This window comes from Gymnogyps californianus, chromosome 1 (genome assembly GCF_018139145.2).
Source record: "Gymnogyps californianus isolate 813 chromosome 1, ASM1813914v2, whole genome shotgun sequence".
Lineage (NCBI taxonomy): Eukaryota > Metazoa > Chordata > Aves > Accipitriformes > Cathartidae > Gymnogyps > Gymnogyps californianus.
Window position 1 is genome coordinate 131,383,700 of NC_059471.1, and position 15,843 is coordinate 131,399,542.

Consider the following 15,843-nt stretch of genomic DNA (forward strand, 5'->3'; position numbering starts at 1 on the left):
GCGTGATCACCGTTGGTGAAGGAGAGTAGAGAAAAAGATTTAAAGATGTTTTTAGGACTAGTTGCTTAAAATCAGTATGACCTGGGGCTTAAGTTGAATTTCTTTTATTTTGTACAGAGTCTAAGGTTGCCTTTCAAACAAAAAGGAGATAAAGGTGATTGCAGATTTGAATGCACTGCAGCTGACAGAAAGCCATTTGCATCTTTTGCACAAAGAACAAAGGAGTCTTGTTATAAGCATCTTATTAAATTCTGAATAACAACATTCTGACAGAAAGGAAGAAAGGAAAAGTTCTAAGAGGACTGAAGTAGGTTTATGGAAACAGACAAAAAAAGACATCTATAAATACAGCATCAAGAAAAGAAAAAACAAAGCAGAATTAAATGTGAGTGGGAGTCTGAAAGTTAAAAAGTGTAGGCCTGACGTAGGCAGGATATAGCTCCAGAAATATGTTTGAAATGAGAACGTAGGTTAGAAACTAGCATTACACAGTAAGAGCAGAAAGACATTGTGGGGTCAGGCAGGAACCAAGCAGTGCCCTACGAGTCATAGAAAATTAAGGAGCAGCTGTAGTTATAGGCAACTGAGTCTGTAATTATAAGGGCTTTCAAAACAAGAAGGCCTTACAGGCCTCAAATAGAGTTTCCAAAGAGAAAGCAACAAGAAGAGCAAAATCTTCCCTGTGGAAGGAAGAAGTTGCGAATTACACTGTGCGTCTCTCACAATTTCAATCAGTAGTAGGAAATCTTCAGGAAATAACACCAGTTCTGCTATTTTTGCCAGAAATCATACAATCTAATCTATGGAATGCATCATATATCATGCATCCCATATGGAGAAACAGGACTGCTAGACTCAGCTTTCACTTATCACAAACACATCCTCTCTGAAGAAAAAATGTTTAACCTGAGAAGTTAAATGTTTAATTGGTGAATTTTATCATATCTATAAGGACCATCGCCAATAAACAGATGTACTACCTAAAGAAACTGCCCAACTCTTCATTATGCTTTGCAACGGTTAACCTACAAATGCAGTCAGCAGAAAAAAAAAAATTTCCTCCAATATTGTTAACATCACTTATGGAGAAGAACATCATCAAGCAGAAAAAATACATATTTTCAGTAGCTATATAGATTCTGTGTGGGCAGCCAGTGATGAGCCAGTTGGCCATCAGGACTCAAGTAATGATAAGCATCTCCTTTCAGGGAGAAAGAATATTATTTAGGATTGTAAAGAATATATGATTTGCACAGTAAGTTATGTCTCTGTATTGTGATACTTGGTCTTTTGTAAGTGGAAAAATTATCAAGACTGGAGCTTGCAAAGGCACTTGAGAATGCTATTAATGGTGTTACAGAAAAAAATCTGGGAGAGAGAAATATTCTTTACAGTCCTTACAGGTTTCCCTACATCTATTCCCTACTAAAAATTATCAAAATATATATTGTTTTGGACTCCTTAAAATAAAGTTAGGGTGTCTGTCTTTCTTAACATGTGCTTTTAAACACCTCTGACAGCTGCATAAATAGGGAAAGAGATATTTCATCAGACAATGCAGAGCAAGGTTTTCCCCAGAGCATAGAGACCTCTCCTCCAAAACATGAAAACCAAAATCTTGGAGCCAAAATCTAAGAAAATTAAAACAATTTTTTTTTTTATTTGGGGCCAGGTTGAAGCAAAAAGAAAAAATCAGGTGGGGGAAGTGAATATGAATGTTTTGGTTTGGGATGCTTCTTTACTAAATGGGGCTCATTTTTCCTGCCATGGTGCTTCACTGGAGCACTGTAGTTCAGCTGCATCATGTACCCACATAGAACGAACTATGTACATCTCACAATAACTCTTAATCAGCTTCCTCGTATCACTGTGTAATTAGGGATATGTATCTATTGTTTGTTATGATGATATACGATGTGGGAAGCTGTATTTGTCAGAAAGGCAACATGAACGGCAAGTTCCATGAACCATTGTTGACATGAAACATTTTAATTCATAAATGTCAGAACAATAGTTTTATATCACAAGTGTCAAAATACATAGTTCCAATCAACAAATAAAAGTTTATAGCTTGAAGACAGCAGATGACAAATTTCAACAAAAAGTTGGTTTTTTTAAAAAAACAGCAATGTATTCAGTATTGTAATTTCCTAAAAACTTTTAAGGAACTACAGAATCTTTTTTGTATATGTGCATCAGTCTGACCAAATAGAAACTTTGCATTTTTTTAACTGATCCAAAGTATTTAATCTCATTATGTCATATATCCCCAGAATATTTCACTATTTTTTTTTCCATGAACCCTTCCTTCTCCAGGACCTCTGCCAATGTTGTCAAGGCTTTTGTGAGAAGTTGTGTTGAATTATTTGCAAAACTGCAATGGCATTGATGTTGCAACTTTTTTGGTGACTTCTTTTTTTAAAAACCCTGTAATCAGGGTGTGGCTTTTTAAGATCCCAGAAAGGTCAGCTACTTCATTCAGAAATGTGTGAGCTGCTGAGATCATCTTCATACCACTAAGCTCTGGGCATTTTAGTGTGCGCTGGTGTTGGTGGGCTTCAAGACATTTATGCTGCTGTTAAGTCTATATCTACTCCATGTATCATAAGAGAATTAATTATAGTTAATCCAACAGGTAACTATATTATTTTAATTTTCTGAGACAGCACGGCCCAGGCACCAGGACAACAAAGTCAAAAGCAAGGAACTTTGTTCTGGCAGTGTCATATTTAATGATGCTAGACAGGTCACTTAATCTGTTTAGGTCTCAATTTCACCCCCTATGAAAAGAGGATAATAATAATTTTCTCTGCATCTGCTTTGACATCTCCAAAGAAAAGGTGTTGCATAATAGCAAGTGTCATAATTCCTGTTACTTTGTTTCTTCCATTTGAGGCAGAAGGGCAAAAACAGCAGCCCACTCTGTACTGATGCAAGACGCTTCCTGTACCAGTGAGATTGTATATCTAAAACCGGAAGCTAATCTGCTTCTGATAATATTCTTCAGGGATCATCTGGGTTGTTTGTCCGATACAACTTTCCTCAAATTATCTGGACTTCCTGGGGCTACAGAGCAGTAGTGCTCACTTCACAAGAACATAAAACAAGAAGTCTAGCTGTTCTGGCACATTCTGAGAGCACAGACATGGAACAAAATTATAAACAATAGAGCACCGTGTTTTTTCCCCCAAAACTTGGGAAAATTCCCTTCTGCATGCCTGCGGAAGGGGCAGAACAGCTCCTGGGACAGTCACGTGGTTTGCTCGCTATGACCGGCTCTGTCCATGGTGCTGACTTCCGTCTGCACGGCGTTAATCGCAATTAAAACATCATTAGGTGGAAGTAAGGAACATCATGTTAACGCAAACATGGCTAAAAATCCTAGTTTGAGGGATCTAGAAATTTACAACTAGCTTCAAGTTGTGTTTTGGCAAACGGACTTCTAGCCATTTTTTAATAGTAGACAGCAATGAAGGTCTTACCCTTGGCTAACAGCATGGCAGGGTGAGTTTTTCTTCTTAAAAAAATCTGGCTTATTAGTAGCTTTTCCTAACCTCAGCTGACGTGGTATGAGTTGCAACAGCAGAGGGAAACATTAAGCCTGCACATTTTTTATACAGGAAGTCATTAACATTTTATCTATTTAGAATTGCAGGAAGACATTCATTTGGTGCAAAGGTGAGTTTGAATTTCACTGTATTTGAGATTAAATCAACTAGCTCATGAAGTGCTATGGGAACTTGAAAGGAAACTCAAATGGCTCACCCCCAAATTCATAACTCATCTTAAATTCAGTACAGCCCACAGTGCAATGATCATTTCCTGATTTATTTGCTCAAAGGAAAGACTATCCTCAACAGTTTCCTGCAGCTGCCAGTTCTCCTTCGGAGCCACTGATTCAAGCACTAATATGAAACAACTTTACCTGTCTTAAGAAAGCTAGTAGAAAATACAGCTGTGAAACACTGACAGCCATTTAGTTTTTCCAGCATATTTATTCCCTTGGCTTACCAAGAAGAAAAAAAGGGCTTCTTTCTTAAAAAAAAAAAAAAAAAGATTTTTAAATTTGTTTTGTTATGATCTTTTTTTAACTAGACAGAAAGCCAGAGTTATCTTACCTGCCTGCTTTTGTGATGATCATCTCTGTCCCAATGTCATGAAATCTTTTCCAGAGGTCAGCACACTGCAGCTCTACCTGGATCTCTTCCATGGATGAAGGTGGAGGAGGCTGAGGGCCTGAGCCACCAGATGTAAGGTCAGAATGGGAGCCAAATGAGCAGGACGTCCTTTCTGCCAGCACCTCTGTGTCTGACCCAGTGCTCTGCTCTGAGTCTGCAAAGTAAACACGCCAAGTAAGACACTTCAGTTCTACCTGCTGTGAGTGGTAAAGGGAGGGAAAAGGAAAGTCAACGAGGGAAGTGCTAAAGAACAGTACAATGGCCTTTTATATATATATAAACACAAATATATTTATGGTTTGTTGTGATTTATGGCCTGATTTGGGGCTTTGGTTTTCCAACAGGACATCTGGAATTTTTGTGAAGTTTTAGAAACAGCTGAAAAAAGGACCTTCAACATAAAATATAAATAGTAATGAACAATGCTGGGAATGAAGTACAAAATATAGATTAAAAAAATAGAAATGAAAAAAAAAATTAATTCAACCCATAGTTTCAATGCAAGATTAGATGGGCTCACTGGAAAACTACGTTCCATTTAATTGAATATCCTCCCGTACTACTATTGAAGAGTCGGTTATTTTTAAACAACACATTTTTTTCCTTTTAATATCCTTGTCATCAAAAATAATGAGCATTTTTTTATTTTGCTGTTTGGCAGCACCATTTTGGAAATGTGTTTTACTTGCTCCTATAATATCTTTTTTGGAACAATGATATTTCCTAGGAAAATAACCATGCAGCTTTTGGTGAGGAAAATGCTCTAGGCTACTGAAGGACAAAAAGGGGAGATGATAGTAAACATATGGAATATGTTACCAAGGAAAGCAATTGAAGCAAACTGCAGAAAAGAGCACATGAGACAACCACCTCTCTTTATGGGGGAGAACAAGAAGGCGGCGGCTTGCTCAAAACATAAGCAAACAAACAAAAAAGTGAGGTTGGACTAGTTTAAAAGTCCAGGTTGGCATGTTGAGTCAGATGGCCATTTCTCTGCAAAAATATCTCATGTGTGTATTAGGTAGGTATGGTATACATATGGTCCTAGTTCTCATAGAGTAGGGCTAAGATAGAATTTTGCAAATAGCAGTGGTTTTTTGCAACAGGGTGCACACTCACATTACATCAAAATAATTCACAATACATTCTGCAAAGCAATGTGTTTATGTTTTGAACCTGATTTTTAACAAATTGGCACTAGTGTTACATAGATGATTGACAGAGGAATAAAGTGATGTGAAGCACTCAGTCAAATGGCTCAAGAAGAGCTCTGTGGATTTCAAAGAAGGCACAGAAACAATACTTTAGAGTGTCCCCATTGATCACATAAGTACAAGCATCCCAGTGAAGGAATAAAACAGCTATTTTATGTATTCTCTGCACTTTGAGAAAGAAAGAGATATCTCTATCTGCAGGGGAAACTTAAGGAGACAAAAAGTAACAATCTGTGTTAAAAATGTGATGAAATCACCCCAGCTAAAATTCCTTCCATACCAAGCAAATGCCAGAAACTCTTTAATAACCCTGAGGTCATGCAGGCTGAGTCTCAGATTTACAGTGTTTCTGAGAGACAGCGTCTCCTGGAGCAGCTTGCACATCAGTGCCGAGGGCTATAGGTAAGAAGAGGCTGGGGGTGAAGACGCTACCTGCAGAACCACCAGCCCCACCTCCTGCCACATGGAAACATTTCTGGAAAATTCATACTGCTGCAGTGGCATGGACATAAACTGTTTGGCTGATAGTGTACGAGAAACTTCCAGCCCCAAGTGCCATCAGGAAGCATTTATACTCTGTGAGAACCCTAGGTGATACGTCATTGGATAGCGGACATTTTGCTTGAAGGACATTTTCAGTAAACTTTGCAAACGATTTAGACAATCTGCCAGTACAATGCAGAAATTCAGTAGGATATTTGAAAGCTTCAATATGTATTGCTCGCAATCCATTTTGAATATGGAGTCCTTTATATCTCCCACTGACTTCCAAGTTGGGCTGAAGCAATAACAAGTCTGTCCTTCCAAAGGAGTAGCGCAAATCTACCAACAGAGGATTGTTACATGGAGACCAGTACTACACCCAAAACTGATATCCTAGACACAAGCTGATTCAAGATAATATGAGATAACCTGCTGGGGTTCTGTGACCACAAGACAGAGAATCAGTCTGAGAGTACAGAGGGGCTGAGACATTTGCTCCCTGCTTCAGGAGCCCAGTGATGCAGGAGCAAAGTGATGCTTACCAGCTTCCTCTAGCTCAAATTATTCCACCTCAAAGGGTTGAAGCAGGTAAACCTGTGTAGGGGTCACTATGCTTAGGACATTTGTTTTCCTAGTGATGGTTAATCACTTTATCCTTCAACAAAAAGCAAGAGTATCATTCACAAATTACAGTAAGACCTTTTTGTGTATCTATTCATGTGCTGAACCGTTAATCAAAAGTCTTACATCTTCTCTGAGGTCCTAAGAAAGTAAAGGTAAACTACACTGGGAGTCTGAAGAGACTGGACCTAGGGAAAAGCTTCCATTACTCAGTCCTCCTCCCGAAATGAGGTACTAAACTGCAAGTTTGAATCTAAAGAGACTGGTTTAGGCCACATCATCTGTGCTTAGTTCAGGCACTCGGAAACTCTGTGCATCCTCTGAAGCTGTATGGTAAATGGCCAACAGATGGCACTTGGCTAGATGCTGTCCCCACATCATTCCAGCATTTCCTGGACAGCCTTTCAAACTGGGCATATGGCTGGAGCCTTGGGGATCCCTGGAAATTGACTGGAATCACATGCTGCAGAAATTAAATATCAAAGGCTTAAGTCCCCTCTCACTGATTTTATGCTGATATCACTCCACTGACTTTACAGACTTTTGGAGGATTTTTTTGACAATGATGGAAGTGGAAGGAGAGCCACAACCTTGGATATAATTTGCTATGCTGGCACAAATCAAAAATTATAAAAGGAATTCACTAATTACTGATAAGTCAGTATCTACCCAACCATGCAGTACCACACAAAGGAGAGAAGAACTTTTTTTCTTCCAAGGTCTACTATTTTGTGCTCTGAAATACGATTTATAATTACCCCCAAATTAGTGCACAGAACAACAAGTACCTCTCCTTCCTTCAATTTTGGAAATGGGAGAGGGAGAGTCACTAGTGTTGCTGCTCTTAGTTCAGTCTCAGTAGGCACTGAGATGGGTTTTGTGTTTCCTTCAGCCTTTCCTGAGCTAAGCCCTCCTGAATAGTGTCATCCAGTTGGAGACACTGAGTTCATTCCAGATCCAGGGAATTCAGGGGAAGTTAAGTGCATCTGACATATGAAAATCATCCCTAATGACATCCAGCTCTGTAAGACTCTGTGACTCTTAACGACAGTTCTCTACATGTGTTAGGATTCTGAATTAATCAAGAGACAGGTGTCAACATCTGTAAGTGAGAAACATACAGACGGGTGCAGGGCGAACCAGTCTCAATATGTAGTAACTAATTGTGGTGGCTGGCAGCTAGCACAGCTCAAGCCACTCTGCTGTGCATACTCGCTCACAATGAAACAAGACAGGAAGAAGATCTGACTTTTCTTCTGGAATTCAAACTGGGAGTTTGGTTTTCTTCATGCACCAGCTTCAGTGGGGTGCAACTTCGCTAAACTCAAAGACATTACTTCTACTTTACGTTGGGGTAAGCAGAGGGGAATTAGGGAACAGCTCCTGAAGCTCCAACAAAATAGAACATGCCTGTGAACACCCTGAGGTGCAGATTGTGGCTGGTGCTACGTATTGTGTCTGACTGAAGGACAAACAGAAGGATTTCTGAGGAAGATAAGCTTCCTATAATTTCTTCTAGCTCCAAAATTACAAGATAAGATTGTTTGCCTTTCCTTAAAGAGCTGCCTTGTACAAAAGCCCACATGCTGAATTCAAGGTCCAGCCACAGGGAAATTCAGAATCCCCATGCAGTGTCTTCCTTTCAGAGTTAGGAGACCTTCTCAGACTACTACCATAGGAATGCTGGTTCTCTGATGCCATGTTAGGTTGTAATCTGTGCCACTTTTGGCATGTGTTAGGCAAGAGGCAACTAAAACAGTTTTATGGTTTTCGCTTGCTAGGGTAGAGTACAGTCCTTGAGAAAGGATACTTCAAAACCAAGCTCATCCATTGCTGGCAACTAGCAAAAGCAAGACTAGATGCAACTGAGGTTTCTAAATCTACAGTATTCCACTGGACTTCCAGTTGAGACAGTCTCAGGTCAAAATGTTCCCCATTGCTTTTATGGGCACCCATGAACTTGCACTTTCTGATCTTACCTACTTTTCTCTACAATGTCCTTCCCCTCACCTGTCTGCTTGAAGAAGGGCCCTTCCTGCTGCACCATAGCTATTCAGGTGAACGTCTCCAAAGCTCCTGCTGATTGCATAGTTTGTATCACTGCCTCTTTCATTTCCCCCTTCTTGCAAATCTCTTCTAAAACCATCCATTTCCACTCTTGCTCATTCCTTATGTTCTTTTTTTCTGATGTTTCCAACGATTATTTCTGCTGTTCTATGGAGTGATGTGTAGCCAGAAGAAAAAACAGCCATTTTGGTCTGTGTGGAGAAGGACCCAGTGACCACAGGGGAATGCCAATGCTTAACTCCTCCAGACTAATACGTTCTCCCCAGAGACAATACAGAGAAAAGTTCCTAAAATATTGTCCCTTGTTACAGGCAGCTTGCTGGATAAAACAGGCTGACGAAGTGGTTTTGACCATGGGACTTGGCCTGATCTGTCAAAAACAGACCGGCTCTTGCAAGCATTGTATTTCAAGGAGCTTGAAACCATCTAATGTGACACTACTGAAAAAAGTTAATGGAGAAGACCCATGGGTTCAATGTGCAAAAAAACTCTCTGAGGCCTGAAGCATAGCTCTCTCTCACTGCCACTGTGCAAAAAGGCTGTTCCCTTTCTACTACCTTGTTGGATGGCTTCCTATCATCCATTCTTACCACAGTGACCACGTATCCAGCTACTGCAGTTTAACAGTGTTGGACTTGGAGGAGAGGAAATTTCTCAGCATTTTCAGCAACCTTTAAGACTACCAACAAGACCACAGGGTCACTTTCAGAGCTCCCAGGGATACCGTGGCCATTAATGTTCCTCAGTAATCTCAGCAAACTAGTTCAGATTTTTTCTTTCTTAATCCTTTTCCCTTTTCTACTGTCTCCAGATCACCCTGGAAATCCTCAGCTCATAATTTCTTTTGATCCACAGATTCCCAGGCTTCTTGTTGGCAGATAGGAAGGAAAACACCATTCTCACAAGCATTGTGACTCTGAGGTCAGCATCCCCACTGAGTGCCCCAAGATGATGTAAAATAACCCCAACTGGCTTCCTGCACCAACACTATGCGTCCTGGGATCAGAGCCCTCTTACACAAAACAGTGAGCTGCTACTGCCTGACTTCTTTCTACAGCTCAGCTGCCTAGTATTCCTCATGTACATTCCCTGCTTTTTCATCAGTCTGATACAAGAGACAAACTGGTATGCGAGACATTAAAAGACATTAATTTTCTAAGAAACTTCATACATGGATCTTCAGCAGAATTTTCTCTGCAGCTGGAGCACAGCAGGAATACTGCTCCCCTTATTTAACCAATAAAACAAAAAGAGCTCAGTTTAGTCCTTGGCCATATCATGCAGCTCATGCACTCAACAAATGTTTTACTCCAAGGTATCAAAGAATGTAAACTACAGGAGTGAGAACAATGACAAAAACCTTATATATATAAAACACCACCTACCCAGAGGAGCCCAAAAGACTTACTCTCGTTCTCTTTTCTCTTTTTTTCTTTTCCTTTTTTTCCTTTTTTTCTTTTTTTCCTTCTTTTTTTTTTTTTATTTGCATACGTGTAGATATCTAATGTAGATCCTGTCAGATTCCATTAGCATAAAGATTTCTCTTGGGTGGAATGTGGCAGCTGTTACAAGCTGTTAGGGCTTTTTTTTTTTAACTGTTTATTTTTGTTTGCAAGGTTTGTGAACATTTAGTGCAACAGGTGGTCCTTCCCTCTCCCCTGTAGTCGATTTGCTGGCAATCAGGATCTGCAGACTACAAAGAAGGTACAAAATCCTAGACATGCATGGGCAGAGAAAATTTGGGGGACGTCACTTTTTTTTTTTTCTATGAACTCAGCTGAAATTAACAGAATGGACACCTTGGTTTTGCTGCTGGTTGCTGACAAATCTCATAGTTCTTTTTAGATTTCTAATTTTCAAACTGGCTACTGGCACCTTACAAAATCAGCAGCATAGGAACCATGCATATAGCAGTGTGATATTACTGGAATCCAGATACAAAATGTCACAACCCTATGAAAGTGAAAGAATGGAAACTCACTAAGTCTGAACAGTTTGGAAGAGTGGAAGTTCATCTGGCCATGGTGTGGTGGCTGCTGGTGCAACTACTTCAGGTATACAATTGTTTTCCCCCGATAACTAATACTTGGGCAGAAGCTAAAACAAAGACCTTAGTAACTTCAAAATTACACAGGAAATCCAGCTATGGCAAAGACAGCAGAAGCAGCAGAGGTGAAGCAGGCTGGAGTTCAACAGAGCCATTCAGATTAGCATGGTTGCATTTAACACAGCTGATCCAGCAATTGCTCTTGCTGTAGGCAAAGGTTTCTAAACACTTCCCAGGTGACTGTAACCGTACACACATGCTGCACACAACAAATAACACAAAGATAGTTCTGCAGATGTTCTTATATATTGTCTTATCCCCCTGAACCGTTTTCCATTCATTCACATACCCTGCTACGTTAATTGTGCCTTCTTCCAGCATTAGGCCCATTATCAACTACATACAGCTAGATTTTGTCACCTGTTTATTACTGATAGTAGTCATAGAATGGTTTGGGTTGGAAGGGACCTTTTAAAGATCATCTAGTCTATCCTCCAATAATATTTATTATTATTACATTAGTGACTACAAGTTGCAAACAATATCAGGATTTACTGATCTGGAGACAGTACAAGCTTGTCCAAACCAGGAACTTCATCTATACTCGTGCTGCAATGCAATCTCAGACAGCCAAAAGAAACATTCAAGTAATTAATTTCCAGCCTAAGACCCTTTTATGAAACCACAGAAGGACAAAATGGCATTAATATCAGCAAGACTCAAAAAGACAAAACTAGAAGACATTGTATAGATGCAAAAACATGGCAGAGACAAATAAAGAGACCTGATACAGTCACAAGGGAAATCAACGAGAGACAAGCCGATTCTGAAGTGAAGAATTCCTCTGGCACTTTAACCTCAAAGACTTCTTCATCCTCCTGAATTATAGTTTTATAAGGTGTTTTCGTAAGATGACTTGAGCCAGCAAAGCTTGTAAAATGCACTCAAGCTGATGGCTGCCCTTACCAAAACAAAGACTGAGTATAAGGCCAGTATGACATGGAATTATTACACGTCTATATCCCCATGACAAACACAACTGGTAGGAGAATATAAAAGCAAACACAAAGACAAAAAAACATGGTGGCTTTGGCTCTAAATGGAAGTCTTGCATCAACTTGACTGTGCACTGCCAAGAACTGACTGCCTCTGCCTTGGCTTATTCCATGTAAGCTCAACAAAGGGACACAAGACCCAGCAAAGAAAAAATCACTCTGATTCATTGGTATGCTCCAGCTGCTCTGCTCCACTCCAGCAATGCAAAACAGCTGTAAACCTGGTTTAACTAGCAAGTTAAATTGGGTTTATGGCTTCTCAGTATTGGCAAAGAAGTACAAAGCAGCTGGAGTTTACTAGTATACTTAGCCCTGGGGGTTTGCCCTCAAAAGTTAACTCTTGCTCCAGCCAGGAGAAAGAATATCAGACACAGTTAAACTTTAAAGTGATTTTTTTATCTCACAATCTATTGTATTTTTTAAAAATGCTGAGAAAAAGAAAACTTACACATTCCACCAACATACAGTTTAGCACCAGACATTCAAGAGACCAGCTCCAGTTTCAAGCTGCATCAGCTAAAAATGGAGATGCTGGCTGCTGGGCTCTGAAGTCATCCTTGGCAAATACAAATTCTCATTATAGAAGTGTAAGCTAGGTGACCAAGAGTGTTCTGAGTAGTGTCACAGCATAGGATTTCTTTGTAGACTTCATATCTAATCCCACCATATTCTTTCAGGAAAACTGCCTGCAACTCATCAGTCTGTGCTTTAGACTATCCATCACAACTAAAAATATCCCATCAAATGGATGTCAACCAAAAACCTGTTCTATAAACTCTCCCTTCTCTGGATTCAGGTAACTTGTTTGCTTAGAAGTATTTTACAAGCATAACCTTTCCCCAGCAGAGGCTTCTGGCAATCATATTTCAGGAGAACAAACCCCACTGAAGTAGCAAAACTTGGACTCAGTGTTTGATGTTGTATTATTGTCTTCTGGAAAGCAAAAAATAGCTTGAGTCTTCAGTATCTCAGACTGGCTTTGAGGAAAATGCAATTTGAAATTTCAGTATAGAAGAAACCAAGAAATTCCTAAAATTCCCTGAGGACATTCTCTGCGGCTGTCAGTCAGCGTTGCCTTAGGACAAGGAATCACCAGCACAGCCTCACAAAAAGACTGCTCAGTAGCAAATATTCAGAAAGCCCATACTTAAAATGGTAAAGGGCTTAAAAAGAGCATGCAGAAAAATAACAGTCAGTTAAATCAGAGGATAAAATAAAAGAGCATAATATTCAAGAAAATGCAGAAGAACACAGAGAACGGCAACCTTTAAAAACATGAGAAGTACTGGGGAGAAAGTGTGATGTTATTAAAAGAAGAGGGAGGTGAAATTGATGACAACTTTAATCTGGCCAAGATCCTGAACTGTACAGACTACAAAGAATTTGTCTGGCCAATGTCCAAGAGTTTGTGTAAAATTAAAGAGTGGAAACACACTTGAAGTTGGGGAAAGCTAAAAAAAAAAGAGACCAGGCATTAGATGCATTATATGCTGTAGCCCGTAAACATAGAGTCATTATTCTTATAAATAAAACCATACAACAAATATTTAGAGACCAGCCTAAACCAAAATGTTGGCTCTAAATAACCACAAATTGTGCAGGAGTTTGAAACTAGATCCCAGCTCTGTGGCAGGCCCTTCCCTGATGGGAGCGGGCACAAGTTCTGGGACAGTCTGTTTCTGGATTCTGTGGCTTGGACTGCTCTCTGCCAGCTAGGAAAAAAATCATTTGTAAAAAAGGAAAACATGACACAAGATTAATGCTGCAGAGGTATCTATTCTCTCTGAGACCAATGTGCAAATGCTGAGAAATTTAAAATGACTGCGAAGTCCAGAAAATATGGCCATCTTTTTATAAGTATGAACACAGCTCAAATAAATGAAGATTAACATTTTAAATATTTGCAAGCTGATATTTGGTGGCCTACAAACCACAGGGAAAGAGACATCATATATGTTTCCCTATACCATGGTGGTTTTGACAGCAGTATCAGGGAGCCAGCAGGCATCTTATTAGCAAGAAACGTCCAACCCTTTCCTGAGTCCTACTGAGCTCTTGGCACTGCTGTCACGTGGCTGTGAGTTCCACCGTGTAACTGTGCACACAAGAAGAGAAAGAGTTCTTTTTCACTTTAAAATGCATTGCCTTTTTCGTATGAGTGTTCTTTTGCTGCAGTGTTATAACGAGATAAATACCACTCTACGTATTGCTCGTATTTCCTTTCTAAACGAAACCATTTCAAAAGGAAATGATTAGGAAATTTCCATGGGAATGGTTTTACAAGAAAAATGCAGCTCCATTAAGCTGAAGTTTCAAGTTTAAATTGTTCATTTTGTTCACAATCTACAATTTTCTTTTGGGAAAACAGTAATTATCAGGCTAGTCCTGTTGAACTGATGTTTGGGTTTGTAGTAGTTCAACAAATCATTAAACTACATTTTTTCATCCACATGCTGTATTAGCCAAGCTGTCCTTCAGACCCCCCCACACCTCTTCTGAACCAGACTTTGGAAGACTATCTGCCCTAGTACAATTTTGATTGCTCTCTATCTAAACTTCTTGACTGTAATCCAAATCCTTTCAGATTTTATTCATAACAAAGCTTCTCCTTGACTCTGAACATTTTAATTGCTCGCTCTCTGAATCTGTTCTATTTTTATTACATACATGCACGCACACACACACACACAAAGACACATAAGTATATGTACGGGATTGAATTCTTAAAAATGTATTTGGCTTTTAAATCAGTGATCTGCCACTGGCTCACATAGCAGAAATTATAGTGTTTTCAATGGTACTTTCCATTGGGAAGTTTCTTGCAATCTAACGTTCTGTTTGCTGTTTTGATCACCTCTGCAGAGTGACCAGATGTTTTTACTAAATAATGAGCCTGGGGCATTTTTCACAAGTGATAAACATATTCTTCCTTTTATTTGCTTCACATACAACTGACTTGCATCCAAACCAGCCAATTTTCCTGCCTCTGACTATGTAACCGTGCAGGTAGGGTTGAGAGAGAAGATTCTCCAGAAGCACCTGAGCACGGTGCTGATTTTTTTAACTTCTAGTGTTGCAAGACTGAGCCAGGAACATAAAAAATTACTTTTAAAAGTGACAAAACAGGGGATGGACTTGGTATGAGTTCACAGGGGACAGAAGCACAAGAGATTGAATAGGTTACAGTGCTGCATTACACGAGTATGGTGCATGGACTTGGAAAGGATGCGTTAGGAACTTCAACCCAGCCTGTGCTATGAAAGGCAACAGTGTCATATAAAAACAATTTCATTTGAAATCTGAAATATCAGACACACATGCCAAGCCATAAATGGAATCTCCCCTTCAGCTACAACCAAGAATGTACCTCATATCAATTTGAAACAATTATCTTAACTTTAAAATAATCAGGCAACTTGCAAAAGTGAATGATACTTAGGATGAGGTTATTCACAGAAAATGTTAAAACTGTAAAAGTTTTCAAAGTTGCAAAAGCTGATGCTTCACTCCACATCCAGGGAGTGGTACCAGGCACTGATGTTTAAGAACATCTTAATAATTAAACCACTGCCTAGATGAGCTGAAAGATTGATGTAGGCAGCACATCAACAGCAGCTGTAGTAGACAGAAGACAGGGAAGGGGATGCTGAAAGAGACCTAGAGGTAAGAAAGGACAGATGAGTGGACTTCCATACTATGTCATTTGACCAGACAAAATAACCCCGTGCAATTCTGGGCAGTGCATACAAAGACAATGCTTCAATGAGAGCCAGGCTGTGGCTACATTTAGCAATCAGGGCATGAGGAAGCCCTGTAGCTAGAGACTCCCATTTCAGGTACAGCAGAGGAAGGAGACACTGAGTTACGCTCCTCCTCAATCCAGCAGACAGGCAGGATGAGGAAAGGACGGGGGACAGAGGAGCACAGGTTTCATGCCCATGCTCAGAGGTGGCACAACAGCAGGTACAAGCTGTTCCCATATGGAGCAGCAGTGCAACAAGGAATGAGGTCATGGCTGAGAGAGACTCCAGGCCCTCCCCAGCTCTACTGCAGCAATTAAATTAAATTAACCTTACTCAAAAGTCAGACAGTCTGGACAGTCTGAACATCAGATCTTGAACACCAACTATTTCACCCTGCAGGTTTGCTCCTGTCAGGCTGCATAACTTGTTAATGCA

At 39.9% G+C, this 15,843-nt stretch overlaps 1 protein-coding gene across 1 annotated transcript in view; it reads right to left on the bottom strand.

Annotated features, from left to right (window-relative positions):
• Positions 1 to 15,843, bottom strand: part of TBX15 (T-box transcription factor 15) — a 99,163-nt gene that overhangs the window by 36,071 nt on the left and 47,249 nt on the right. The window contains exon 2 of the mRNA XM_050906088.1: positions 4,119 to 4,332. Coding sequence (XP_050762045.1) covers positions 4,119 to 4,332 — 214 coding nt within the window. The remainder of the gene's footprint in view (positions 1 to 4,118; positions 4,333 to 15,843) is intronic.